The sequence below is a fragment of the Anser cygnoides genome, chromosome 1, assembly GCF_040182565.1.
Source record: "Anser cygnoides isolate HZ-2024a breed goose chromosome 1, Taihu_goose_T2T_genome, whole genome shotgun sequence".
NCBI lineage: Eukaryota > Metazoa > Chordata > Aves > Anseriformes > Anatidae > Anser > Anser cygnoides.
In genome coordinates this window covers 29591616-29619347 of record NC_089873.1, presented here as the reverse complement: position 1 = coordinate 29619347, position 27732 = coordinate 29591616, and the positions used below count along the sequence as shown (strand labels likewise).

At 40.8% G+C, this 27732-nt stretch overlaps 1 protein-coding gene across 2 annotated transcripts; it reads right to left on the bottom strand.

Moving 5' to 3' along the window:
- Positions 1 to 5: 5 nt before the first annotated feature.
- TMEM168 (transmembrane protein 168) lies at positions 6 to 26162 on the bottom strand. Of its 2 annotated transcripts, none has more exons than XM_048065905.2 (5): positions 25846 to 26162; positions 20595 to 21861; positions 8607 to 8749; positions 7263 to 7537; positions 6 to 3395 (listed from the first exon to the last, which is right to left on the bottom strand). In XM_048065905.2, the coding sequence occupies exons 2-5, from the start codon at positions 21729 to 21731 to the stop codon at positions 2848 to 2850; spliced, it is 2103 nt and encodes a 700-aa protein (XP_047921862.1). In that variant the 5' UTR covers positions 21732 to 21861; positions 25846 to 26162; the 3' UTR covers positions 6 to 2847. The 2 variants fall into 2 exon arrangements, with proteins under 2 accessions (XP_047921862.1, XP_066847707.1); XM_066991606.1 differs by lacking the exon at positions 25846 to 26162 and adding an exon at positions 23704 to 24061.
- Positions 26163 to 27732: the final 1570 nt, after the last annotated feature.

The window sequence follows — 27732 nt, the reverse complement described above, 5'->3', positions numbered from 1 at the left end:
GGAAATGAGCATCCAAAACAGCAAAATATATTTAAGCAATATAACAAATACACAAAAAAATCTATTTACAGATTTAAAAACAGTATCTCCAGTAAAAATCTTCCCACAGAAAGGTATTTGTACACAAGAAATTTAACCCAGTTACATCGTCCACTGCTGGCACCATAGATGCTTACAGCTAGCATAGCATTAATTATGTCTTTGCAAAATAAAGGGAAAGCTTAATAAAACTGATGAAGTTTCTAGGAAAAACTGAAGGCCAGACAACAACAATCACAAGGCATGCAAAGCATAATGAACAGCAAATACTTAACTCTGGTAGTGCAAAAATTAAGAAGATGGCTTTTATTCCCATACTTGTTCAGAAAAGAAACCATTACTGTGAATTTGCAATTTGAATTTCTTTTAAAGACAAAAGTTTGTAGGACTTAGTGCTTTTGCATGTTTCAGCAAGGTTGATAATGTATGGGAAGTAAATGAAAGAAAGTCAACGTAAGATTGATATAAATTTATAGCAACCTTTATAACAAAATTTCTGAAAGTACAGTACAGACAAGCATCTTGGAAAAAAAAAAGAAAAAAGTTTAGACCTCAAGCTACCCTTCTCAATCCATATATGTAAATCCATATAATAAATTCTTGAGCATCTCAAGCGTAACTTGCATGTCAATGATAGCATATGTAACATTCTTTGGAATTAGGTCTAAATTTCTCTTTCAGGCTTTGCCTCCGTATTTCATACAGAGCACAGCAGAGGGATAATCTCTCACTGCCATGAGGAGCTTCTGGTGTATTGTCTCCCACAATGTGCACGTGGGGCTGAGCCAGGCAGAGACCCATGGAATTGCTTGAGTACCAGGCACCAGAGGAAAGTTCTGCCTTCACTTGGTCCTTGCCTGGGAACATGGGCCATGGCAGGATGTCTTGATATTAATTAGTGTAGAAGTGGTGAATTAATACTGCTGAATTCCTGAGGCTCATCATCCTACACCCTGGATTTTGAATGACAAAATACAGTCTCTTTGTCCAAAAAGGCCTCACAGTTTTCAATGGCTGTAAACATATATTTTAGATTAAAAAGGCATTTTCACCATGCCTTTGCTTTAAAAAATAAAATCAAAAGTAGGTATAACCTTAGTTAATGTTAATATTATTACAAATTCAGAAAACTAGAGTTAATTGTGAAAACTGAAACAAATCTGAAAACACGATTGGTTTTGCAAATAACCTTTTTGCAGATTGAAGAGCTGACTCTTCATTTAATTTTTAACAAACTGCTAAAGATCACACAGTCTATCCTACAGAAAAACCTAACAGTTTAATAAATATGCTGGAAACCACTTAATACACTGAGGCAAAAGTTCAGCACCAAATGTTGTGTTTGTTCTGTACAAAACTGTGTATCACGACACTGCAGAGCAGATTTTCACTTTAGTCTACTTACAGTTCCCAGCATAGGTCAGAAATCCCACGCTTTTCAGTTCCTCTTGTCATACAAAGATACAGACAACGTTCATAAAGATGTAACAGTAGAAGCAAGAGAGCAAGATGTACCCGCTGTAGTTAGCAAGAAGTGTTATGATTGATGTTCTAAACTTTTTCAAAAATAAAAAGGACTAATTTCTTGATTTTCAAATGTTGGGATTGTACACATGTGTGCAACACCACAAAGCGTACTACCTTGGCGGCTTAGTTATTTAGCTTCTGACTTACAGTATTTGGGCAAACAAGACAAAAAAAGCTACACAGCTTCTCTGACTGAAGAGCACCAAGACAAGATTTCCAGAGTCCCATCCAACTCTGTAACTGATGGACTAAGACCAGGACCTTGTGGCTGGGAGAACAGAGTTGAGGAACATTTAGGATTCAGTGCTGGCTTATGGGAATAATTTTTCTGACAAGCTGCTTGCTCATAGATTTAATACTTTTGGAGGTGAACCCATCTGTCTAATCCCAGACTCAACATTTTACAGGACTGAGGTCTTAGGCACAGCAAAGACTTCAGATAAATGTGGAAGCAAGGCAGCATTTGTATCTCTTATTTTTTATCAATAGACTAGTTTCTTACTTAAATTCCTTGTTTTTTTTGTTGTTGTTGCTGATTTTTACTTCAGAGTAGCTTTTCAAAAATACAAACAGATAAGAGCCTGAAAAAGACAGAACCACCCTGACCAGTGAGGAAAAAACCTCTCAGTGCACTTTTAACTCCATCAGAACATTACAAGATTGTCTGATTTCCTTGTTTTCTGTAGCAAATTTCCACTGATGGCAGTAGAGAACGAGGCAAGAGCTGAAGATGTAAAAGCAAATAAAACAAGATTCCTGGTAGCTACTTATCTACAATGACTATTCATTCTTCTCTTTTAATTTTTGGCTCAGTGCTATTTTATAATAGCCTTGATCCCACCAACCAATTTCAAGGACATAAATATTGATTTCAAGATTAGCTTGTTTCCCTTCCCGTATTTGAACCTTATAGGGGATATAAATGACAAATAAGCATGCTCTAACATTCATAGGAGCTCCTGTCTGTCACACTGGTGATTCTGAACAAAGGCTGCTTGAAGTAACACATATGAACATGCAACTGTCGCAAAAATGCATGGTCATAGTAAGTCTCTTACATATGTACATACAGTCCAGTAACAAAACGCAAATATTATAGTCCTAGCCTCTTCTGTTTAAGACTGGAGTTTCTAACTGTTGCATATACTTTAGCTGCTCAAAGAGCTGAACAAAGTGAGTGTAGCAGATTTATTCAGAGAAAATAGTCATACAAAAAGTTGCAAATGCTTTGAAGTGAGAAAGTTCCCAGAGCTCTCACTTCATTTCCTCTTTGGTTCCTAATTAGGATTTGACGAGTTTGAAACCCTGTCCTGTGTCCAGCACTGTGGGAAGAAACCAACTCATTTTCAATCTTTTCAAGCACCTGAAACACGCTTTACAGACCCAAAACATATTGAGACCACAAAACCAGTTTGCCAAATGCACTAATGGATAGGTAATACGCGGGAAATAAATCATCCAGTGTTTGGCAATATCGCTTCCTGTTGGCAAATGCAACGTGTAGTCACTCCAGTGTTTTGACACACCATACACTGCTTTCACTGTACGACCCTTTTCAGACCAGCTGATGTTGCTGTCAGGGTTACAGTTGTACTCAACCCATTGCCTGGTGAAGTCGCCAAGCTGTGGAGGGTCTGCTTCCTCAACGTCTACAACCTTGGCCAATTCTGCTCCTTGCACTGCGATGTACTGGTCGTTTACTTTCCTTACTTCTTTAACCCAAGGCTGAGAGTTCTCACAGTCTAGAACAATGATGAGTCGGGAACAAAAAGTGCCATTCTTTTCTCTCCACCACTCCAAAAGTGTGTCAAGTCGTAAAGCGTCACCACCTGCAACAAGGAAATATGTTTAACGTTAACATGAAGAAACTGAAAACTGTATAGAATTTTAACTGTGACACTTGCAATTCGAGTGTCCAATTTCTCATGCTCCATCTCAGCTCACGTTCCAGCTATACTTTGAAAGAGCACGTTTTTATTAAGCGAAGTTACCTATAGTGGGGATTCCTTCTGCCTAGAGTAGCGGATACTTCAGGATCTACGTAACTTTGAAAAGCAGACTACTTACTCAAGTGCCCAAGGAAAATACCTTGCACACAAGTGAACTCCCCTGGCTCCACAGTGACTATTAATGTGAAGAAATTATGTCTACGTTTTAGCAAGTTGGAGCTATGATACAGATTTACAGCAAAAACACCAGTTTGAAAATGTCAGCTTTTTAAAAAAAAATTAAGATGACTTTCAAAAGAGGTAGAAAAACATTATTTAAAATAACTGCATTTCAACTCCATAGCGATTTTCATTGTGTAGCATAAGTACATTTAGTAGTGTTTAAAATCTTGTTACTAGGAACTGAACTGCACAGATAAATCTCTAGCAGAGTAGCTGCATATTTCAGCACTCACATTTCTGTCTATAAGGGGTGACAAAAAAGTGCTTCAAATTAATAGCTTGGAGTTAAGGCTTTGAGCCTGATATTGCAGTTATAGTAAAAGCAAAATTACAGGGTTACAACTTTCTCCAAAACAAATGCAAACCTGGAAAAAATAGCATCAAAGAAAATCATAAGAATATACAAACGTACAGTAATGACAGTCTTGGTACACGATCCCCACATTGCTGTACTTACAATATTTACAATAGCGCGTATTTACAATAGAGATTTGTATAGAAGCCAGTTTCCTTTTTTTCCTAGGTAAGCCTTCTGTGTCAATTACCAGTAAAATGGATTTGTTAACATTTGAAAGGCTTGTAAGTAAACTTTATTTTGGTGTAACTATGCAGGGGTAAACTGTGCAAAGAAAACCAGCTCATCCTTCATACACACACAAACACACCCTCCGTTTCTAACCCTACCGACATCAAACACATGCATTGATCAGCTGGCACAAGATTCCGGCACCAAGCTGAGGAAGAAATCCATGTGTCTGGCCACATCTGGCTCTTCGGCAGGCTTCACAGGCAGTTAAGCTGACAATTCAGCAACACAGACACCACCTCAGCAGCCCAGCTCTTGCCTTTGCATTCACGGAGAATAACATGACCTCCCAGGTCGTTTGACTGCCCATGCTTTATGCATGACTAGTTAACAGTTTCTTTTATACACCGCTGTGTTACATCCCACCTTCCAACAACAGAGAAACATCATTAGTGAACTAAAGAATCCAGTAAGCCTCCTTTAAAGGATGTCATTATAAAGCAAAGACTACAGGCTACTGCTGTGCTGTAGCAGTGCCTAAGCCAGCAGTAAGATGCTCCTTTCTCTGTCGGATCCAAACGTTGTGTTTCCTGGTTGCCATCCCTCTTAACCCTCTCCAGAGGCCAGAGGATGGCACACACTGCAGGAGATAACGACCAGATGTTCCATCTGCCACAAAATGCCACTGCCCAGCATACAGTACTTGCAGTACCATTATACAACCAAATATCCTTCGTCTTTTCAGTTTATACTTCAGGTTACGTTCAGGAGCAGTGCTATCTGGCAGGATTATCAAGTTATGCTCCATAATGTATCTAACTCTCACAATGGGAAACTGAGCACAAAAAAGGATTCGAGACAAGCACCAACTGCTTGTTCCTTTCCTTTCTGTGACTACAGATTATCTCAGAGTAGAAGCTGAAGATGTGCTCGAATAGAGAACTGAGAAGGAACTGCTAAGAAAGCTGAAAACCACCACATTTATACACTATATTGTTATCACACTAACTCTTTTTATTGCAACTGGTACCTTCACCCTTATCTGAAAAGTAAAGACAGAGTTTAATACAGACTATTGCTCTCTGAACAGGTACACAGAGATCTCAGCTCCTCCGCCACACTCCAAGCTGGCCAGATGTATGCCATGATCTGGAAGCTGTAGAATTTCTGCATCAGCTTTCATCTGTACATAAACTAGCAGTGTATGCTGCCGGCTGGAGCCCTGGCAGGAGGCAGTCTTGCAGTTAGCAGGCTCCACACCTCGTGTGGACATGCCTGGCAATTGCACAGGGTGGCAGGTGATCTCAGGAACAAGACCACCCTACTCTCAGAGAAGTAATTCAGCCGTATTGGCACACACTGCATTATATCACTCCTGCTAACTGAGAACTGCTGCGGCTTTTTTAATCCGCTGATACAGATGAAGCCTGTGAGAAAAAATATGCATTGCTCTTCAGCAGGTGTAGTACTTCAGGCCTGGAATTGCACCAAAACAGGTGTTTGGCCTCCAGATGAAGACTGACCTGTGGCTGAACAGCTCAGCATGACCACACGCAAAGCTCCAATCTGTCTACACTGCTCAAGAGCACGTGCTCCTGTAGAGAGACTGCTGACAAGCAGACAGCAGCTCACAGGCAAAGTACTATCTGTGAAAATGAATTCTGTTCCAGGAAGAAAACAAGTTGCAAATTTTCAAAGTTATTATTAGAAGATTCACTTTTTGCACACAGAAGAATCAGAAGCCCCATTCCATACAGCAAGAGAGCAAGGCTAAGCCCATCAGTAATGTGAAAGCCTCACAGGTTTACCAAAGAACAATTTTTACACAGCCGAGATAGAACTGCATTATTACAAAGAGATCAAAAATGGGACAGAAGATGGAAAAGTGGTGAAGTCTATGCCGAACATATGATTAGGCATTAAAACAACCCTTTATACATGCATTTGTAGTCTTGAGGCTACATTGCACCCACAATGACTGCCAAACTCCAGGATGTCAGCAAACCATAGTTCCTTCCATGATACAAGGTTTGCTGTATTAGAAGACCTGCTTTTCTAGCACGGGATTTACACCTGCTTCCTACCGCTTTGATTAACTCTTCTATAAAATACAGAGTACATCTTAAGGACACACACAGAGTACATCTTAAGGGCACACACAGAGTACATCTTAAGGGCACACATGCAGCCCTTCATGACAGAGTAGCTGTCACAGCAATACAGAATGCTGTATAATTCACTCATAAGTAAGTGTGCTGGTTCTGCCGTGTCCAGGGAATGAGAAGAGATTATTCTTGTTCAATACAGTGAACAAATATTCCTCAAAATACAGAGAAAATCTGTATTTAGAGCAGGAGGGTGTCGTTTCCATATTACTTTTCTGGAATAAAAACCTGATCATTAAAGGCAACTTTCTTTAAAGGCAACTTCTTGAGCTGTAAGTGGAATAAGAAATCATGTTTAAACTTGTAAGCATACATTTGGGGTCAACAATAATCAGACAATTTTTAGAACAACTGTAAGAACAGTTAGTTTCAGAAGGACTTTTATCAAAGTGACTAAATACTAAAAAATGATATAGAGGTTCACACAGTAACATACCCGACTGTCATACAGAGAAAGGTAAGGAAAGAGCTGCTTCTTTAGATCGAGTTAACTGCGTGGAACAGGGGCTTCTGCATTCCTGCATTCTTTCCAGTAGTAGTAGTAGTCATCCTGCAACATTGCTTATTTTGATGATTCATTGTAATTCCTTGAATTTCTCAACAGTCATGTTCTGTGTATTACCCATTCCTTTCTTCCTTCCCTGCCAGGAGCTCATATGAACTTGCACTCTTAAGACTCGTGGTTCTCACTATCTGATAGTTCAGAATGACTAAGTGGGATCAACACTGAAGTTTTGCAATATTTTTTCTTTCTTTTTATAAGAAATAATTCAACGATTTGTAAAGTTTAGAAATGCCAAAACTACTAACAGAAAAAAATCACAAAACAGTTACCTGCCAGTGCCCATTCACCAGTGCCATGTGAGTGACCACTGTAATATAAAATATAGGTATCATGTCTGGGTCCATCTGCAGTCCGAAGTTCAAGAAAAGTCTTGATCTTGGAGTGAAGGGTATCAAAGGACAGTCCACTCGTAGAGTAGTCACAGCCGTACGTCTCAATCATGTGATACGCAAAAAATCTTTGGATGGCATTAAGCATGCCTGTAGACCTCAGGTTTAACTCTTGCACATGATCAGGTGGAAGAAGAGTTGGCTGGCCATCAGGACTAAAGAGAAGCAAACCAGTTATGATCAACAACAATTTCGTGTTTAGAGGACTTTTAGCAATTGGCAATTTTTTTTCTTCCCCTGTGAAATATTTTCTCCTCCCTCTATGAAGTAGCACTGCTGTAAATTCAAATTGACTTGAAATGTACAGCTTTCAAACAATGCCAAATACTGTAGTTAAGTGAGGAGCCACTATCTCCTCTTCCCATCACACTTGTTCCACTTCAAAGTGTAGTCTTTACTCAACCCCATACAGGTAAGTGGCAGGGAGAGAGAGAGAGCGTCTTTGCACTTAACGCTTGCTCTGCCTGCACTCTGAACTTGCTGAACGAAGACAAGCAGTGATGTGAACATGCTGGGCTTCAACTATTTTGTCCCACTGAGAGTACACTGCCTTCAGACAGGCATTTGTTCACTCACAATTGGAATGAAGTGCAGGGAGAATGAATGCTTATCTGCACCAAAAAAGTATTGCAAACGAGTTTCCAACAATAGACAAGGAGAAATGCAAGTACACATTTTACTCAGATATTTTGAATTCATATATCTCTGTTCCAAAATAGCTTTTATTCAATATGGAACTCACTTATGCAGATAGAGTAATTCTTACTTGTGTGTGTTGTTCAGATGCTGATCTTTCAGCATCAGAAGCAAGTTTCAGATAACGGCATTCACTGCTTAGAAAATGAAAGTTTTAAGAAAATGATGAACTGGACCTGGAACAACCCAGGTATATACAGGTATGTGTGCATATATACCTCAACATGAATACATAATCAACGAGACTCGGGATTACAAAATGCATGCTTTTATATATATTATAGCTATAGTCTTCATAGCTATTCATTAGTCCTGACAGTAAGAGATTTGGTTCTTCAAGACACCAAGTGGAATCAGTTACTCATTCTTTCTGAAAGGTGACAGAAATGAAAAGGAAAATACAAAATTTGTCTATTAATTAAATTTGTATTTTCTTATTGAAAAAATACAAGCAACACCACTGGATTGCCTCTATTAGCTAACAGCTCACTTACACTACTGTGAGGTTGAAGTGCATGGTAACTATACCTGCAAAAGTTGGTGGGAATCACAACAGCATACCCAACACACGTTCCTCCCAGGCAGTTTCCCAATTCATGAAAAAGCCCATGAGCCATGGATTCCAGAGGCAAAACAATGAGAAAGGCGCTCATGAAGATCCCATTGGTTGGCTAAAAAGAAAGAAAAATATATAGAGAGAGAGATTTAGGTATGGCATGAAAAACCCTCCTGTATGCTGGGTATGGTTTTTAATAATAATTCCCTGTGTTTGATCAAACATAACTGGGTCCTGAAACATGGAACGTGAGTTATTATACGTAATGTAGACTTATTTTTCCACATACGTTACACAGTGAAGTACTCTAAAGAGAAATGGAAGCTCAATTTGGATATCTGGGGAGAAGGTGGCTGGCAAGCAGGGATCACTCTTCTGAAAGGAATGCATTTGAAATCACTGACAGCACAGGATTTAGGTTTGAAAACCCTGATCATAGCTTAGCTTTTAAGCAGAGAAATCACATGCCACAAAATTATTTATGTGCATAAAATAAGTACATTGGTAAATATCAGCAGGATCAGGACTTAATCAGTAGAGTACTGCACAGAGTATCATGTACCTAGCATAAGATGACAACATACTATATTGCATCATTAAAAATACACATTTAACTATTCTTGCTTTTTAATGCCAAGAGATTTTAAAAATATTCTTAGTGCAGACTATTTAACGTGTCACACAAAGGATGACTTATGCGAACATTAAGAACATTATTGCAATTAAAAAGACAATTCTTTATCAGCTACACAAATATCAGATGAGAAAGAAAATCTACTATGGGACTTCGTAGTGCCCACACAGCTAATGCCCTACCTGAAACTTTCCTGTTTTGTAGATAGAAACCAGTTTTGGAAAAGATTACTTCAGTTAACACTCACTGATACATAAATCACTTCTGAGTAAAAGAGTTTCACAAGTTATGTTGCAACCACTAGTACTAGTAAATGGTACGGTTATTCATGGAATCATAGAATCCCAGAACGGTTTGGGCTGGAAGGGACCTCAAAGACCACCCATCTCCAACCCCTGCCATGGGCAGGGACACCTCCCACCAGACCAGGTTGCCCAAAGCCCCACCCGGCCTGGCCTTGAGCACCTCCAGGGATGGGGCAGCCACGGCTTCTCTGGGAAACCCGTTCCAGTGCCTCAGCACCTTCATAGTAAAGAATTTCTTCCTAATAACTAATCTAAACCTACCCTCTTGTAGTTTAAAGCCATTCCCCCTTGTCCTATCACTACACTCCCTGACAAAGAGTCCCTCTCCAGCTTTCCTGTAGGCCCCCTTTGGGTACTGGAAGGCTGCTATAAGGAATATTAAGTATTCATCCTTATGTAGCAAAGGAAATATATTCATACCTTATAGCCTTCTGCCTTTAGAACAGTCTTATGACCTCCCAACCACAACTATTTTTGTGCCCTCATTGCATAAATCTACAATATTAATGGCTATTTATTTATTTAAAAAAAAACGAAACTGGATATTCCCTTATTGTTTAACAGTCTCAGTGATTTGATGAGGGCTGGTAGTTCATTTTACACACAGACAAAACAATTTATAATTTGGAAAGTAAATGAGACTGAAAAAATGACACCTAAATGGAGTCAGTTCTTGTCAGCACACAGCACTAAATTAAAAATACTCAGTTTTTAAGAACTGAAATACTGCACGGCTTTGCAAGTGTTACTTATCTAATGTGCCTCCTGTGCTAAGAAAGAGTACTGTGTTTGCTGAGCGTCCCAGTTTTAAATAGTGCCCCACTGTACTCCTGACAGAAAAACTTCACTTCTGTGTCCTTGAAACGGTGACAGCAATACTTTTACCACAAATAAACACCAGAATCCAGTATTACCTGATAACTAACTGGTAACTGATAACTGGTAGCACTCCTCTCAAATAACTGATAACTTAACTGATAGCGTCACTCCCAAATTCCACTACCTGAAGCCACTAGAAGATGATATCCAGAACCAATGATGCTTTATTGAATTTGCTACAAATGAGAAGTTTGTTTGTCTCGTTTCTAGTGCTGAAAAGTGAGGCCACGACACTGAGCAGACGTCAAATCAGAACAGCCAAGGAGAGCTTCCCGTTACCCACAGCCCTGCACACCTCATCAGAAAAGTGCTCGTAAATCTGCTAACCGCTTGGCTACAAAACCAGCCCAGATACAGCGAGTCTGTAAAAGGTGCTAATGCTCTTGTTAATACTGCAATCAGATTTCGTGTGGTATAATGGCAACTGATTTGGTGCTAATAATTTCAGTCCACATGGAGTAATGCATGCCTATGAAGCGCACATACATTATAGGAGATTCTTAATCAGTTCTATATACATCATTTTCTTAGCCATCTTGGGAGGTATCTTGCATCACTCCAGATACATTCCTTTCCCATTCCCAATCTTGCCTGCTGCTCAGAGGGTCAGGATCAATGAGTGAGTTAGGTTAAGTTAGGTATTTGGGGCAAGTGCAGAGAAGCTTTCAGCTAGTAATTCTTGAGTTGTGTCAGAGAATAAGGATTTTCAGAGCAATTTCCCCAAAACACAGTGTAACAATTATGGTGCAACCTGAACTTGTTCTGTTGTAAATTAGGAGAGAGAAAAAAAAAAACTATATTTTTTTTCCAAATGCATCAGCAGAAAGTTTTTGTTGCTCAGTTTCCTAAATATGCTCTGAAAAGGAAAAGGACTCAATAAAAATTTTTAAAGAAGTCATGTTAACATTCATTCTATAGAAAGTTGTTAAAGTATAACGCATTGATGAAATTGTGGAGCTCTCTGGCTAAACTAGTTTCAAGATTTGAAGACTTACTTTTGAAACTGTAGAAGCCTGAAGGTAACTTGCCTTAAGTTATTATGCAGAAATTGAAGGGCTCATCTGGGAAAGCTTCCTATTTATGATCAGTCTGAGGATTTTCGAAACCTTGGAAAGACTGAATGCACGGACCGTGAAGTATTATAATCCATTTTTAGAACTACGGCAAATTCAGCTTCTCCATCATATGATGTATACGACTTTTTTGGATCTTGTTATAACAAACTGCTTTTACATTGCATTAGTGTTTTGATCTGAGCGAACATATTACAAAATAAATACACCTGCCCATAAAAAGTACAGCTACCAGAATATCATTAAAATACTATTGTATCATTACTTGCTATGACTTTTTATTTTAAAAGTTTTCTTTCAAACTGCTATGTTGTTCTAAACACTCCCTGCACTCCCCAAGCCCCTAAAACACACAAGTCAGTAAGCCTACAGAGTGTTCTGCAGTAACAGAACTTGAGATTATCAAAAAGGTTAAGAGTTTTCACCAAATTTCTGACTGAGTCTGATTTCTAAAAAAAAATATTTACTTTTAATTGCTGAAAGTATTCCTACTAATACAAAGCTACCAGCAGGAAAATTCACAAGTGCTTGTCAGATAAAGGCCCTATACAGAAATGGTAAGGATCGCCTCCTATCATAGAATGGCTTGGGTTGGAAGGGACCTTAAAGATCATCCAGCTCCAAGCCCCTGCCACGGGCAGGGATGCCACCCACTAGACCAGGTTGCTCAGAGCCCCATCCAGCCTGGCCTTGAACACCTCCAGGGATGAGGCATCCACAGCTTCTCTGGGCAACCTGTGCCAGTGCCTCACCACCCTCTGAGAGAAATATTTCCTCCTAACCTCTAATCTAAATCTTCCCTCTTTTAGTTTAAAACCATTCCCCTTTGCCCTATCATTATCTACCCCAGTAAAGAGTCCTCTATCTTTTTTTTTTTTTTTTTTAAATAAGACCCCTTTAAATACTGAAAGATTGCAATGAGGTCTCCCCAGAGCTTTCTCTTCTCCAGGCTTAACAGTCCCAGCTCTCTCAGCCTGTCTTCATAGGAGAGGTGCTCCAGCCTCTGATCATCATGATGATCCATGTCTCTCTGTATCCTGCTTTTAATTTGTACCACATATTAAAGAGGAAAGGGAAATGCATTCTATAGTGTTATGAGTCAACTCTGCTCCATCTGAAGTTTCAAATTCATCTTCATTTACTGGCCATCTTATGCTATGAAGTAGAGAAGTATGTTGTTAGGATGGATATTTCACATGTATGGGCATCTCTGTAATGTAAAGATGCTGGCACTTGCTGTCAGCACTTCTTCAACAATTTTGATTTAGAAGACATATCACTAAGTAATATAAGAATGATTAATAGTGTTTAGAGCAGCTCTGTAGTAAGATAATAAAATATTAATTTAGTGCTGCAAAAAAAAGTAAAAGTAAAAAAAATAATTTAGTGCTGCATTTTAAAACATCAAAACTATAACAACTTGAAATAGCAAAAAAAAATTAAAAACAAAACTAATTAAGCTACTAATTACTGTAAATCTTAAGACAGGTCACTCTTTTAAGATAACAGATAAGATGCAAGGTCGAGACTTACTAAATCCAAAAGATTTGATGACTGGTCCTTAATGCAGCAGATGGCCGTGCATACATAACCGGGGCCACAAAGGGATTCTGTTCTTTCATCTGTTCAACCCATTTCCACTCTGGTTTCGACTGCACTGGCAAACTTGGCCTAAAGTAGCTCTCTGTACTCCGAGTGCCCATTGACCCCAGGCTGCGCCAAAAGCAAACAGAACACAGGGACCCTCACAGCAACGCCACTGAAAACATATGAAACCATTTCATCTTTTTGTCTTTGGTGGTGGTGGTTGTTTTTGTCTGTTTGCCTTTGTCTGTCTTCTTCTAAATGAGTACTTCTGAAATATACAGTGAGTTCTCATTCCAAAGAACATGGAAAAATAAAATAAAATAATAAAATACTTCTTGCCTTTGACTACTGAAATGACAGACAACGAAAGATGGGTGAGATTTGCAAGCAGTACTATCTTTCCCCTTCCTTTAGCTTTTCAAGCAACATTTTATGGTTAAATGTTGCTTTGTTAAAACACCAGAAGTTACAGGTACTTTGTACCCTAAATATATAATTTTATATTCATGGATAGGACAACTCCATTCCCAAGGAGAAAACCACTGTTGAAAGTGAAGCAATTCTGATAGAGTATTTAAAGATGGAGCGTTATTTACGTGTGACTGATGAAAATAACCAGGAGGAAGAAAAAACTGAAGCAGCATTAATTTAAATTGGAAGCCAGTTACAAAGACCTACAGAAAAGCCCTTCTGATTAAAACAGAAATAAATTCACAAGCAGATGTCAACTTAGATTATCACAGAACCTCTGGATGTCACCTGGTTCTACCGTCACCCTGCTGAAGGACACCCAGGACAGGCTGCCCAGGATCACGCGCAACAGGCCGACACAGCTGAGGAAGCTTACACAGATGTTTTTGCCTATTTGTGAGGAAAAATTCTGCCCTGCTTTCCATTATCCAAGCTGAATTTATCCAATTTCTGGTTTTATATATCCCTAAGTGCCTGCACTCACATATAAGTAAATATGAAACAAAGCTGCTTAGCTCCTCCGCAGTTATCATGCAAAACCAAAGACGTATACGCTCCGTGAAAAAAGAAAGCTCTGGAGAAAAAGACTAACTTGATAACTAATCTACAGACATTTGAAGGATAGCTTACTCCAAATGAAAACAAGAGGTGTGCTTTACAGGGAAAGAGAAACTTACAGTGTAAATCAACAACCAGGTGAAACAGCCTTAGATAACAAATTATTTAATGAAAGAACAGTCTCTGGAGAGCAATAAATAATCAGTTACCTCTGACTATTAAAATAGCACTGGGAAAATCCAGAAAGCAGTTTGCAGAAAATAGCCATCGTGTTCCCTGGCAGGCAGATTTAACGTGTTGTTTCCCGTCCCTGACCCCTGCTCTAATCCCAGGAAAGCCCATGCCGTTGCACAGATGGAACAGCAGAAGCAGAAGGGGTGGTCAATTTACAAGCACATTACCTTGAGTCCTGAATATTCGGAATGCAGAAATTCAGATTCTGAAATTAATGAGACTGACAGCAAAGCTGAGCACGTTAGCCAGATTCTGTAGGCTTACAACAAATACTTTCTCTTGTCCCAAAATAACACTGGTGCATTTTCCAGCATTTCGCCGAGGGGCTGTGGACAAGGCACCCTAACTTGGCTCTGAATTTCAGCCTGACGGCACTCACCGTGATGCAAGGAACGTAACCAATCACTCCTTATTAAGCCCTGAGCCTAACTCAGCTACCAAAAGCACCCAGGCTCATCTGAACTCTTTCTTTAGCCATTCTTCTCCAGTGAAGCAGTACAATGATGAGCAGCTAGGGCTCTGCTCCCACTGCCAGGGCTGGAAGGAGGCTCTAGAGGTCCCCGACAGCCTCAGGCAAGGTGACACCGTGACGTACTGACCAGGACGGGACCAGAGATGCAGGTACCCAGGAAGGGCTTGAGCGCCCCTTACAAGAGGGGAAGATGGGTAGCAAAAATAAAGAGGGTAAGGGGTGAGCTTGGGAACGGTTCAGCGGGGCATGAGGGGGATTTAGGACCTAGCTGAAGAGACGTGAAACAGGGGAAAGGGGAAACGACGGTGTTGCGAAAGAAACGGAGCACCTGAATCCGTAAAGAAACTGCGAGGCTGCTATGCAAGTCAAACAGCAAGCCCAACGACAAACAAAGCCCGAGAAAACTTTTCACTATTCAGAAAGCAATCTGTTCTTATAGAGAAGTTAAAAAAAAAATCATCACCTTCTATTTTATTAAGGCATCATAACCTGAGCTTTCAAAAACCTTTTGCAAGACCGTGGCACTGCATAAAGAATACAAAATCACTAACTCGCCCCAAACAAGAAAACACACATACCCTAAACTAACTGTTCTTCCATGAGCAATTTGAGTTCAACAGTACCGCTCATTTAAGCACAAGTACTCATGCATATCATGAATACGATTATTTTACTAATCCATAAAATTCACTAAAACCAAGAATAATGTACTGAAATTACTTCATTCCATTACTTTACCTGTCTCTGACACAGTTCATTTTTCTCTTGGTAATACTAAATACAGGTCTTCCAGGGATAATAATTCTCTTCAGTCAGTAATTAAGCAAAACTGCGCTGCTACCTTGGCATATAGCACTTAACAAAATCTGATTTGAAGTTTCTGAGAAAAAGATTCCTCCAAACCTTTCCAAGAACCATGCTTGCAAATTCCAAGCCCTTCATCCCCAAATTTTTCATCATTTTACTAGCTTCCAGAAGAGGTAATGCCTGAGTCATTTGCACGACTTCTGCTGGATCCTGTCCCAACCCAGAGCCTAATTACAGACATGAGTAATTGCTGAAATGAGTAAGTACTACTGGAGCTAAAGAGGCTATTGATCTGACTAAAATTACTCACACAAATGTAAAGGCAGCGCAGAACGCTTCCTGCAGATTTCGCAAGGAAAATTTTCAACGGGTTTCTACTGACGAGTCAAGGTGTCTTTCCTCTCCAGCTAAAGCAGCGATTAATCGCAGAAGCAGCCCATGTCACTACTGAAACATGTCCCACTGAATAGCTGTTACTCCATTTTTGAATGCAATCAGCTTTGACAAATTGCTTCTACACCCCTCGTGCTTCCTGAGGTCATCCGCCAGCTTCAGCCAGACCTGAGGGTTCTGCTCTTCACAGTTCCGTTTGATCTGTCGGAGAGGGATGCTGCTGGGAGCCCCAGCCCTTCCCAAGCACACCTAAAGCCCCTGGCTTCTTGCAAAAGCTAGACCCCCCTTAAAGCAAGGTCCTCAGCTAACGGCGCCATCCGCAGCAATTCTGTGTGAGTCACAAAAGCCCTACGTGCGCAACAGCGAGTTAATTCTCCTCATTTTAAAGGCCTTTCTATGAAATGAGATTATTTTTTTCCTGGCAATTTTCGTCAATCAGCATGCGTTGTAGCCACCAATTAGCAGACAACTTTCTCTTTAGGCCTTGACCTCTCATACACGTTATATTTATACGATGCATTGATATTGCAGTTGTGCAAAGGGCATACATAATGTTTCTGTAATGAAGTTCTCCACGAAACAGAACCCCTTCCATCCTCTACCCCGTTTTTGGCTATAAGATAACACACACAACCGAGCCAGCTTTTTCATATGCTAGGGCTAGTTATTTATAGCTGACTGTTAGGAAGCAACTTTCCAAGGCGTAGACTTTTAGCCAATTCTGTTCATTATACGAGAGGCCAAATGGCAAACCATTAAGCAATTCCAAGCCCCCTCTCTTATCGAATGCAGTGTCATTAAACTAGCTTCCAGCACATCCTCAGACTGAGGAAAGGTATAAACGGAAAACGCTTCATCTTCTAGGTTACACTTAGCAGACTTCAAATACAATTAGCACTTACTAAAATGACATAAATCCCAAACTGCAAGTTGTAAAGACTGGAAACAGTCCTGTTATTTTACACACGCAGAAAATGTTAAGAAGGAAACTTTAAGAAGAGCAAACACATTTTCAGGAACTTTTGACTCTGGAGTCCTTTGCACTCCTAAGAATGTAAAGAAAAAATATGTTGCAAATTTAACTAAAGACATTCTCCTAATAGGATCTTTGGTGTAGCCTCACGCAGTCACCCTTACCTTTTCATGTTAGGGATGTATTTTTTGTCTCAAAGAGTCCAAATGCATGCCTAGGAAAGACTGTGAGGATAGAATAAGCAGGCGTGTTTCCTGAGCACTCCAACTACTGGTGGCTCTTGAGCCAGACACGGGTTCCTTGCAGAACATAAACCTCAGTGAATTTGTCCCCACGGACTATGCAGTTTCCCCTTGAGCCTGTATGACTGCTTAGCACACCGGGACGCACATTTCTCAGCTAGCTTGACTCTGTACGAGGAGCTGTCCCCACCTGTCTGGCTCATTCCCGCTTCCTGCCAACTTGATTCCGCTCAGCTCTCGGGCTGGGACTCACTGCCTGTTACTTCTCCACATCACACACAATATTTTATATTCCCACTTTGTTATCTCATCTCCATACTGGAGTATCCCCACTTAGTCATTCTTTCCTTGGAAACAGTGCTAGGTCTCTAATGAACTTCATCACCCCTCTCTGAACCATCTCCTGTTTTCTGGTCTCTCGGATGGCAAGTAAGAATTGCACAATTATTTGACATATTGAAGCTATGGATTTATACTGTGGCATGATGATACTTCCAGTCCCTTCCCAATACTTAATTTGCTTTTTTGACCATTAAAAAAAACATTTTAATGGAACGGCATCTAACAGTCCTAAGATCTTTTTCTATTACATTCTATGTCAGTAACTTTTTTTTTTCCTGCAGCAAGGGTTTCTTAAAAACAAAACACAAACAAAATACAAATTCTAACCTATTAAGTATTTAGGGATAGTTTTTTTGTTGTTGTTGTTTTTTTTTTTTAAAGGAGGAAAAGCAGAGAGTATTCTCTAACAGTTTGTCTGTTGTAATATGTGTAAAGCATTAAAAGGAAAGTACACATTCACTGCAGAAGTTTGTTTGCTGCATTACCATTGAGTTTGCTAGACCTTTGGAAACAACACTCAAAAATCCTGCAAAGGACTCTAAAATAGAGTCTTGAAGCCTGCAATTCCCCCTAGAAAGAAGAAAAAACGTCTAGTTTCCTTAAAGCCCCAGAAAAGAAAAAAGTCCTGCAAGAGGGTAAATTGTATGCTCATACATCATTACTTTCTCATTTCTAATTATTTTGAAAACTGACACTATCCAGAAAAACAAAGAAAAGGCCACAGCTCCTTGCAGTCACTATAATAAATGATGTATCCATTTATCAAGTCATGCTCTGACCAGGTCTGGTAAAGTATTTCATTTTCTGACAACAGATGAAATAGGCACAGTGATCTGTGTGGCAAACATCACACCTCTGAAATAGAAAGGATTTTGGTTGGAGGCTAGTGCATTTGTAGTCTTAAAGTAACTCGTTGATGTAAATACATAATGGAAGAGACACAAATACAGTAAAATAAATGCCAATATAATTATCTACTAAAATTATTATTATTATTATAAAAACTGTATTTCCTGACAAGTATGTGGTCTGATGCCTCTCATTTTTGCCACCACAATTACTCCCCTTCCCACTGAACAGGTAACAAACAACCTATTGGACAGAGGAGGTGAGCAACACCTTATCTTATGTACACACAGGATGCCAGAAACTGAAGTTAGCCAACAACAAACACTAAGGGTTCAGCTGAATTGCCAGCTTGCTCTTTGTGAACTGTCCTGCACGAGTCCTTCCAAAGTACAACAGGACTTCTCCAAAATTAGAGAGGCCTGGAAATTATCAAACATTTAACAGCTGCAGTTATTTCTGGGCACACAACAGAGACAGAATAAAAAGAAAAATGATGAAGAATTATCAGCATGAAGAGGAAAATGTAACCTGACAAGTCTGAATCCAAACCTCCCTGCTTGTGCATGTAACCTGCACTCAGGAAGAGTAGCCCTGAAGGCAGCGCCCGCGTGCTTTCAGCAGACCAGCAGGGAGAGGGAGCCCTGCCCAGGGGGATCCTGCAGGACACCCTGCAGGTGTCCAGCTGCACGTGGACCAGCTCTGGAAGCCACCAAGAAAATACCTCTCTCCCGTGACTACCCAGCCAGCTTACATGCCTGGCTTGTTCTGACTGCTGTTGGGTATAAATAGGTGGAGTGACTCCACCCAAATCACTTCTGTAATTATTAACTAACGTGTATCAAGGACGTTAAAGGAGTATGGGAAAGACAGAGAAACTAGTAAAACTATTTGAGAGATGCTAAGAAACTTGCTTTTAATGAAAAAGTCACCTGGCATACCAAAATTAAAGATTTGCATTTTGCTTGACAAAATCCCATAGTTCTCAGGAGAAAAAAAAACACATGGAAGTCAACAACATTAATCTGTGTCAGTTTATCTTTGCTGCTTTCTGTTTCCCAAAGTATTTTCCCATTTCTTTCAGCGCATTAGCACCTTCACCCTCTGTAAACAGAATCACGGAATGGTTTGGGTTGGAAGGGACCTCAAAGCCCACCCATCTCCAACCCCTGCCATGGGCAGGGACACCTCCCACCAGACCAGGTTGCCCAAAGCCCCATCCAGCCTGGCCTTGAGCACCTCCAGGGATGGGGCATCCACAGCTCCTCTGCGCAACCTGTGCCAGGGCCTCACCACCCTCTGAGTGAAGAACATCCTCCTTATATCTAATCTAAACCTATTCTCTTTCCTACCCCTTATTAAAAGAATGATTGTTGCTGTTTTCAGATCAATGTAAAAAAGAATACAGGCACCAAACTCCCTTTTTACCCTGCTGCACTAGTGATAACACACAATGTACTTTAGTTTGAGCATTGAGCAAGCGCTTTTAGAGAAATGTGTGTTTCCTGACAAAGAAAATGCATAGGCCTTATGTCAGGAATTGAAAGAAAAGTCACAGATAAGAACACCGTGTGATGTTAAGAACTGGTCTTTCTAGGAATGTATGAGATGCATAAACAGACTACAATATAAGAAACTGAGAGCACCTTATACCAACAATTTATCAGTTTATCAATTGACCTCTGACTTCACATCAAAATAAAACTATTGAATAATGCATTCTTAAAACGTAACTTTGCCTTGATTCCATTAAAATAGTCCATAAGAAAAGCCCTCAATGTGGTGCACATTACTAGAATTCTACACAGTGCTTTCATTTGAAAAAAATAAATAAATTACAGCACAAAGAATTCAGAGGTAAATTAATTCTGTAAGTAGGTACATTTAAAATAATTTGCACACTTCATTTGCCTGGAAGCATGAACTCTGCCCATTCTGACTATACGGGTAAGCTGCTAAGTGCCAGTTGCCTCCCTAAGACACAATCAAGGCAGCACAAAGTGTTAAACTGGAAGAGCGTGCTTTTGAAGCCAAAGGCTCCAACTCTGAACTGCTGAGCTACAATACACCACCAAATGGCACAAGAGCTTTTAGGAGCCAACAATTCTCAAGAGGGAGATCAAGATAAAGAGATTTTTGTTTACCTGCCAAGAAACGGCCCCCAAAACAGCAGTTGCGACAAGGCTGAAAAACACTAGCTGTTCTGAAATTAAACAGAAGTGACGCATTCCTTTGGATGCCATAACTCTGTCAAGGCTGTTGTTTTCTGCACGGTGGGTATAGTATATCTTGTGACAGTCATTTAGTTTTGTGTGAAATCCCCAAAGAGTTATAAAAAAAATCACGTGACAGATCATCCAAAAAATTCCAAAAATAGAAAAACCAGGTATCACAAAATACCAGAGATCCAAATCACGTAGCTTAAAGGCGGCAAGGATGAAAAAGATCAGTTCAACGACTCCAACTGAGATGACAGAAAGCCTTCTGCAAATCTTCCCACGGTACAGGTAAGGCTTCCATCGTTCAGTAACAGAAAGTCCACTGAAGTAAACGTCGAGAAGGGGATCTGAAATCAGGCAGCTGAAGAAACAGGCCAAGGCAAATGGGTTTGTGGGAATGTGCAGTGATGGAAAAAAAAGCAAGGATGCAATGGCTCCAAAAATTGCCAAATTTGGAATTGCCAAAAAAGACTTCATACGTAAGTCAATTATTAACACGGCCAAAGCCATAACCAAGAGAATGATACTCATAGATTCTTCCACCAGCATAGTTGTGCTGGCAATTGCAAACCCAACTAGCTCCAAAAACTCAACTGTTGTCAGCAGAGTCGGTCGATGATGGATACAACCACAAATCCTCTCAACCAAAGCACACAATACCCTTAAAACAATGGCTGAAAGGAGCAGATATTTAGTTGCTTCTTCTTTCACATCATTCTTGAAGGCAGAATTATTAAGAAAACAGAGAAGGCCCAGCAAAAAGCCAAACCAAAGATTGGAGAGACTCAAACTTGCTGTTTCCATTGAAAAATAGTAGTAGAGTATGCTGGCAATTCCAAGAACAAAGAGTCCCAGAATAAATATTACCAAAATCAGTGCATCTGCAGTTTTTTCCCATCTGACATAAAGGCCCATGCAAATGGCAACCAGTAAGTTGATTCTGGCTAGATAGCCCAGATATCTGACCGATGAATGCATGTTCACTTCTCTGTTTGCTTCTTCTAGCCTTGTCATTGCTGCACTGAGACAATGACTAACACAGTAACGCAGTGACCTACACATGTAAACTGCAGTTAGGGGGTTTTACCCACTTGACTGAAAGAAAATATTTGGGTTTCATCCAACAAATACAATGCAACAGCTGTCTTCTGTAATATCATTGCAGTAACAGTGGTCCAGAATCACTGAAGTCCTGGAAGAAGAATTAAAAGAAGCGTTAGTGGCAATTAATTACATTTAATCACACACAGCATAAACATGACACATTCACTTAACATCTAAATTAAAAAACACATAATGAATATCAGGGAAGTGTATTCTCAACAGTCAGTCAAATTGGGGTCATTATTAAAATATAATATGGTTTTCACATAAATTTAATTTCATAATTTGAACATACGAAAAATTTAAACCAAACCTTGCCCATTCAGCTTTTCACTGAGTAACACCCACTGGGTATCTATATCGGATATCTACGGGTATCCAAAATATTCTTATGATATCCATTACCTTCTAAAACATTTCTCTATTGTTTTAAAGTATTGTTTTATTTCACCATCACATTTTACAACTTCTCACTTTACATTAAACATTTTCAGTATGCTTTGCAAGACTTCTTTTTAGTAGTCGAATAGCTACAAGGGTTTACAAAAAGAACTTCACAATCAGTTAATGAGTTTCAACACACAATAGATCACAAAAAAAGCAATTATCATTATCTCCACTTCTGGGAAGGGGAATGGATACACGGTTTATCAACTGGTTTGGCATTCAACATATTCAGAGATAAAATCCAGCCTTTTTTTTTTATGTCAACTCAAAGCCTTTATTTGCTCTTCTATGAGACACTTTTTCCCCACCAAAAAAAGACACATAAATAAAATGATCAAGATAAATATTATACTTAGAACGTAAGCGCTTCCTACCCACACCCATTTAACCACCATAGTTTTCTTTTCAATATAGTACAGGAACACACAATAATATTTTGGGGGGGGGTGGTTGTAAGGAAACATGGCTATGGAGACCTCACTAGAGGTCATCAATAATTTACAGAAAATGTTTCTTCCTGGTCTGAACTGAATCTTGAAACGTGAGGACTATTCTAATCCTCCTAGTGTTTAATCTTACTGAGTTTACACATAATGAATAGCATTCATTTCCATAATGAGAAATGAAAGTTCTTGAGGAAATTCTATTTCCACCAAAATCTGTATTTCATTGTATTTAATGATAGTTTTCTATTTAACACAATGTTATCACAGGCAAAGTTCAAAGCTCTCTTGTTAAAGGCAAAAAAGGTTTGTGCTTCAAAGCCATAACCCTGCTCTGTAAGCAGAATGTGTTGTAAGCCACAAATTGGTAAGAGTTACTCCAAGAACAAGCTTTCTTAAAGCTTACAGGTAAAGCAAAACACATGTACTTCTGATTTTTGACCATTTTGAACCTAGAAACTCTACACGAGGAGTCACTGAATAAATAAAACAGAACCTACACCTCCAGAGAAAGTAAGACAGAAACCAGCAGGTGGATCAGAAGAAAATAAAGAAACGATATGATCAGTGTCAATATTTTTCCCTTGCTAATTTTCCTAAGAAGCATCACAAATTAGAAAGGGCTCCAAAACAAACAAATTCCCTTAGTTAAAACTTACCGAAATCCTGTGTAATAATTATATTTAACTTTTGTTTCACAACGTATTAACAAAATGTTTATCTCGGAGTACAATTAGATAGGTTACTGGCAATCTCCGGCAAGTAAGAAGACTCATTTGTAGCCTCTATCATTTCTGAAGTAATTACCTAATTGCCCATCTTTCAATGACTTCTGAAGAGTTAATGGTACCAGAGAGCAGATAATGCCTCGAGAACACTTAGAGCTAGTGTTATAGCTTACTGCTTTCATTTATAATGCTGGGGGAAGTATTAAAGGACACTTTGACTGAAACTCTTAAGAATTCGTTCTCTCTCTTAATTTTTATTTATTTATTTATTTAAGCCAGTGAACAATAAATGTGTGGGACTGATTTGCCTACCTGCTTTGGCTTCTCTGAAGACTGACACGCCATATCAAACCAGCTTAAATAACTGGTGCAGCGACCAACTAGGCCTAAGGAATCCTAGTTTTTAAGTTACTTAAGATTGATGATATATATTTTCAAATTATCTTAAATACCTAAGATACACTGCAGATATTATTTGGAAAGAACTGTGCATTAAAAATCTGTTTAATTAAAACAGCGTACATACGAACTACTCAGAAGGGATGGTTATTACATAGTGCCATTACAGGTTCAAGTTCTTTGAACTTCAGTAATGCGTTTTCATAGCTCTCATTATTATTAATGTTTGATACATGTAAACTTAATTCTGAACTGCCTAGGCACTTAAGATCTTGTAATATTTCTCCCCTCACCTAGTAGAATACTTTCAACCTTTCCTTTGTTTCCTACTTCGTACAGATAGCACAGCTCAGTTAGCTATCATATTGCTGGTGGCACTGTATCAGTTATTACAGCACTAGCCTCACTCTTGTATTCCTGTAACACAAACAACACATGTTATAGGCAACCTGAGCTATTTATTTAAACTCCTGCGTGTCCTCTCTCCCCCCCCAAAGTCACCAGTTAGCTCACATTGAAACCGTGAGTACCAGAGGTGTGATTTCATATTTTCTTCTCTCAGTATTGATGCGTGACTGCTGCTATGCTGAACCACTTTTGCCGTTCTGTCCTGTTATCTCGCTCACCGAACCTTTCTGGAATCCCTCCGAGATGAGGGACTGCTGCTCTAAGTGTGTGTGCAGACAACAGCCTCACACAAGCCACCAGACTGGCCCACGTACAAAAGGCGTAAGCTCCCGACGAATGTCCAGCTTAAAATTCTGCCACTGTCACTAAATCGTTTTTGGGTAGGATCAGTACAAAAGCAACACCATCACCCCACAGCAGGCAAGCAGCCGCTCTGAGAGGCAGAAATCCTCTGCCCAGTTCAGTGCATTGCTGGCAGCAGGTCACAAGAAATGTGGCACAGAAGCTGCTGCTGCTGCCATCGACGTGCCTGCACGCGTTGCCACGGTGGGGAGCGCGCACGGGTTTAGAGCAGAAAGGCACGAAGCCTGCACAAGTGCTGTTATCTGCAAAATGACAGCTCGGACCTTGAATTCAACCTCTTCTTCCTGGTTTTCCACTGAATCAGCAAAAAGATGGGCTAGTAAACCCTGCTACTGACCGTGAATATCCTCTGAACCAAATCACATGGTCAACTTTTTGGTTAGAGGAAGAAAAAGTAGTGTTCTTGTGATTTACATATCACATCACATGGATATTACCAAACTGCTGTAACACAGCAATTTCAATGGGAAACTTCTATAACTGATTAATTCTTTACAACATAATTTGGTACTTTTGTCACTCATTTGCGTTTAGACTTTGAACAAAGACAGTTTTTTTTTTCTTTAAAGTAAGGGCCTTCAGGTTTCAGGTTGCAACATCTGCACTAAATGTTTGAGCAAATCAAATTTAGACATGAAATAAACAGAAGGCGTGCGTTTCTTTTTAAACGCTCATTAATTTTTGCAAGCCCATGGTTTTAAGCTGAATCTAAAACCAGGTTTAAACTTAAGCTCAACTATCCAAGAGCCTTTCTATAAATATTCAGGAACAGCATTCCCAAAGAAGTTTTTAACGTGATTTGTAGGAATCGAAAGAAAAACCCAGAAAAGCACGCTTTAGTAGCATAACAGCAGCTGACTTCAAGTTTGGGCAAGGCCTCTCGAAATTGGATAGTGACGGTCTCTTGGCTGGAGCTGGCCTCCTGTTTTATTCCCCCCAGTTTAGCACAAGTTTACAACAAAAGCAACTCCGGGAGACTTTAAAAAACAACAAAAAAGCAGTATTTATGCCGAGCACCAGCTGAGTGGTTTAGGCCTCAGACCGACGGCCCCCTCCCAGCGGCGGTGCCGAGCCCTCAGGCCGCTGCGGGCACCAGCCTCGGCGAGGGCAACGCGCCCGAGGGGTCCCCGGCGGGGCAACACCGCCCGCCCCGAGCCCCGGCTCCCCCAAACCCCCCCTCCCAGGGCCCGGCACCCCTCAGGACTCCCCGCCGGGCCGGTGCCGAGCCCCCCGCTGTGCCCCGGCCCCGCCGTGCGCCCCCTGCCCCCGCCGGCCCGGCCTCACCTCCGCGGGCGTCCCGGCAACCTCCCGCCCCCCCGCGCAGCGCCGCCGCCATCTTAGGGCTGCGAGGGCCCGGCTACGGGCAGCGCGGAGGCTCAAACGGCGCCGCCCGGGCGCTGCCAGAGCCCCGGGCCCGGCCCCGGCCCGTGGGAGGGGTGCGGCGCTCCCTGGAGGCCGGGGCGAGGTGTTCGTGGAGGAACGGGCACCTCCGCCGCTCTCCCCGCCGTTAGAGGGGCCGGAGGTGGGGGTGCTGCGTTCCCACCCGCAGCCCCCGCCGTCCCACGCAGGGAGAGTTCAGCAGTGGGTTGATAGGAGGGAAAGCACGTCCTCCCCTACACACACACACACACACACACACAAAATGGAAGGCTGGTGGGGTGGAAGGAGGGAGAGCAAACAGACACGCGCCCGGAGTCAGCCTGCAGGTGCTTGGGACGCACAAGAGGGAAGGCAGCATGGAAATGAGGGATGCCTCCCCTCCTTCACCAGCAGCACCATTCTGCAAGGCCACAGGACGCAGATCCCAGCCAGACTCGTACCTCCCAAACAAAAGCTGCCACCCCCTGCTTTACACAAAATGCAATCTGCGTTTCATTCACAGCACTGCCTTGGCAAGCGCAGCCAGGTGGGTGGGAGGAGGAAGCTCCTAGACCTTAACAGGGCCATTGCTTACACAGGCACATCAGTGGTAGCTGAGCTGGAAGTGCAGACAGCCGCCACACAGCGGCTCCTTGAACTGCCAGAGGGCTGGCTTCCTGCAGGTTTATGGCCCTCCTTCCTGGAATCCCTTCACCGTGGGTAACCCCCTCCTTCCCCCTGACAAGAAGCAGAAGTGCTGACTGGCAGCAGCTGGCCACTCAAAGATCTGAAACTTGGTCATGCTTTCTCTTCTGCCTGAAGCTGCTGGGCACCTGAGTCACAGGCACCCCTCCTAAACCCTCGTCAAAATTTAAGTAAAACTATCCAGTAAAAATATGTGTTTTTTTTTTTTTTAAGCTATGAGTTTTTCCTTTAGAAGCACCTGCTACAGATGCTTTAGTAGCATCATGAAAAACACTTAATTGACACTGTTTCTTCAACAACTACTTGTTGAGCTTCCTAGATGGTACTTTATTTGAAATGTAAGAAAAAGCAGCTAAGTTTTCAATGCAAGTTTGCTAAACGCAACCCTTCTAAAAGTCTTCCCACTATTCCACAGGAATAAAACAATGAATTTAAAGTGAGAATAAAGGAGCAGGAACCTGAATAACCCAACTTTGCAAGGAATCAAAGATGTGCTGTGGATTAGTGGAGGTATGATTAAAAGCACTTTTAATAATCACTTCCAAAGGCAAGTCAGCAAGTCTCCCTGAAGCAGAAAAGGATAGGAAAATCCTGTGAAACGACGCTTTTTAATCTTCACTGTAAAGCAAGGGATCCAGAATACACCAGCTAAACTCTACAGTGCTAGGGGCACACTTAAGATCTGCTGAAATTTAATTTTCCTACAATCTTGACCTGATTAGGAGCCTTGCATTTTCAGTTCTTTGGGTTGCTTTTCCCACTGCCATCCTTTCACAGCACCTGCAGAACTCAAAACCATTATGTGGAGGAATACAGGAATGACTTCAAAGGGCAAACTTACTGTAGCTGCTGCAAAGATATTTCAAAATGACAGAGGGGAAATTAAGAACATCTAGAATGGAAAGAGGAACTGCATTACTAAGTGGTCACACTGTAAGTAGGCAGAAAATAAATATGATACAAGATCAACTAGAGGAACTCCAGAAATACTTCCATAAAGCTCACGCCACAACTGAGATGTAGAAATTTAGTACATCAGTTTCAACTTAACTTCTTTACTAGATTCCAGTTTATAAAATAAACCCAAGTGCTTTCTTGAAAATAAGA

What these genes read in the sequence shown, in the direction of transcription:
- TMEM168 (XM_048065905.2), bottom strand. Translation starts at nt 21,731, where the DNA reads ATGTGTAGGTCACTGCGTTACTGTGTTAGTCATTGTCTCAGTGCAGCA. An exon ending in ATTCCCACCAACTTTTGCAG is followed by an intron (nt 7,538 to 8,606) that starts GTATAGTTACCA and finishes GCTTCTCTTTAG; the next exon opens with TCCTGATGGCCAGCCAACTC. An exon ending in TGGTGAATGGGCACTGGCAG is followed by an intron (nt 3,396 to 7,262) that starts GTAACTGTTTTG and finishes TCCTTGTTGCAG; the next exon opens with GTGGTGACGCTTTACGACTT.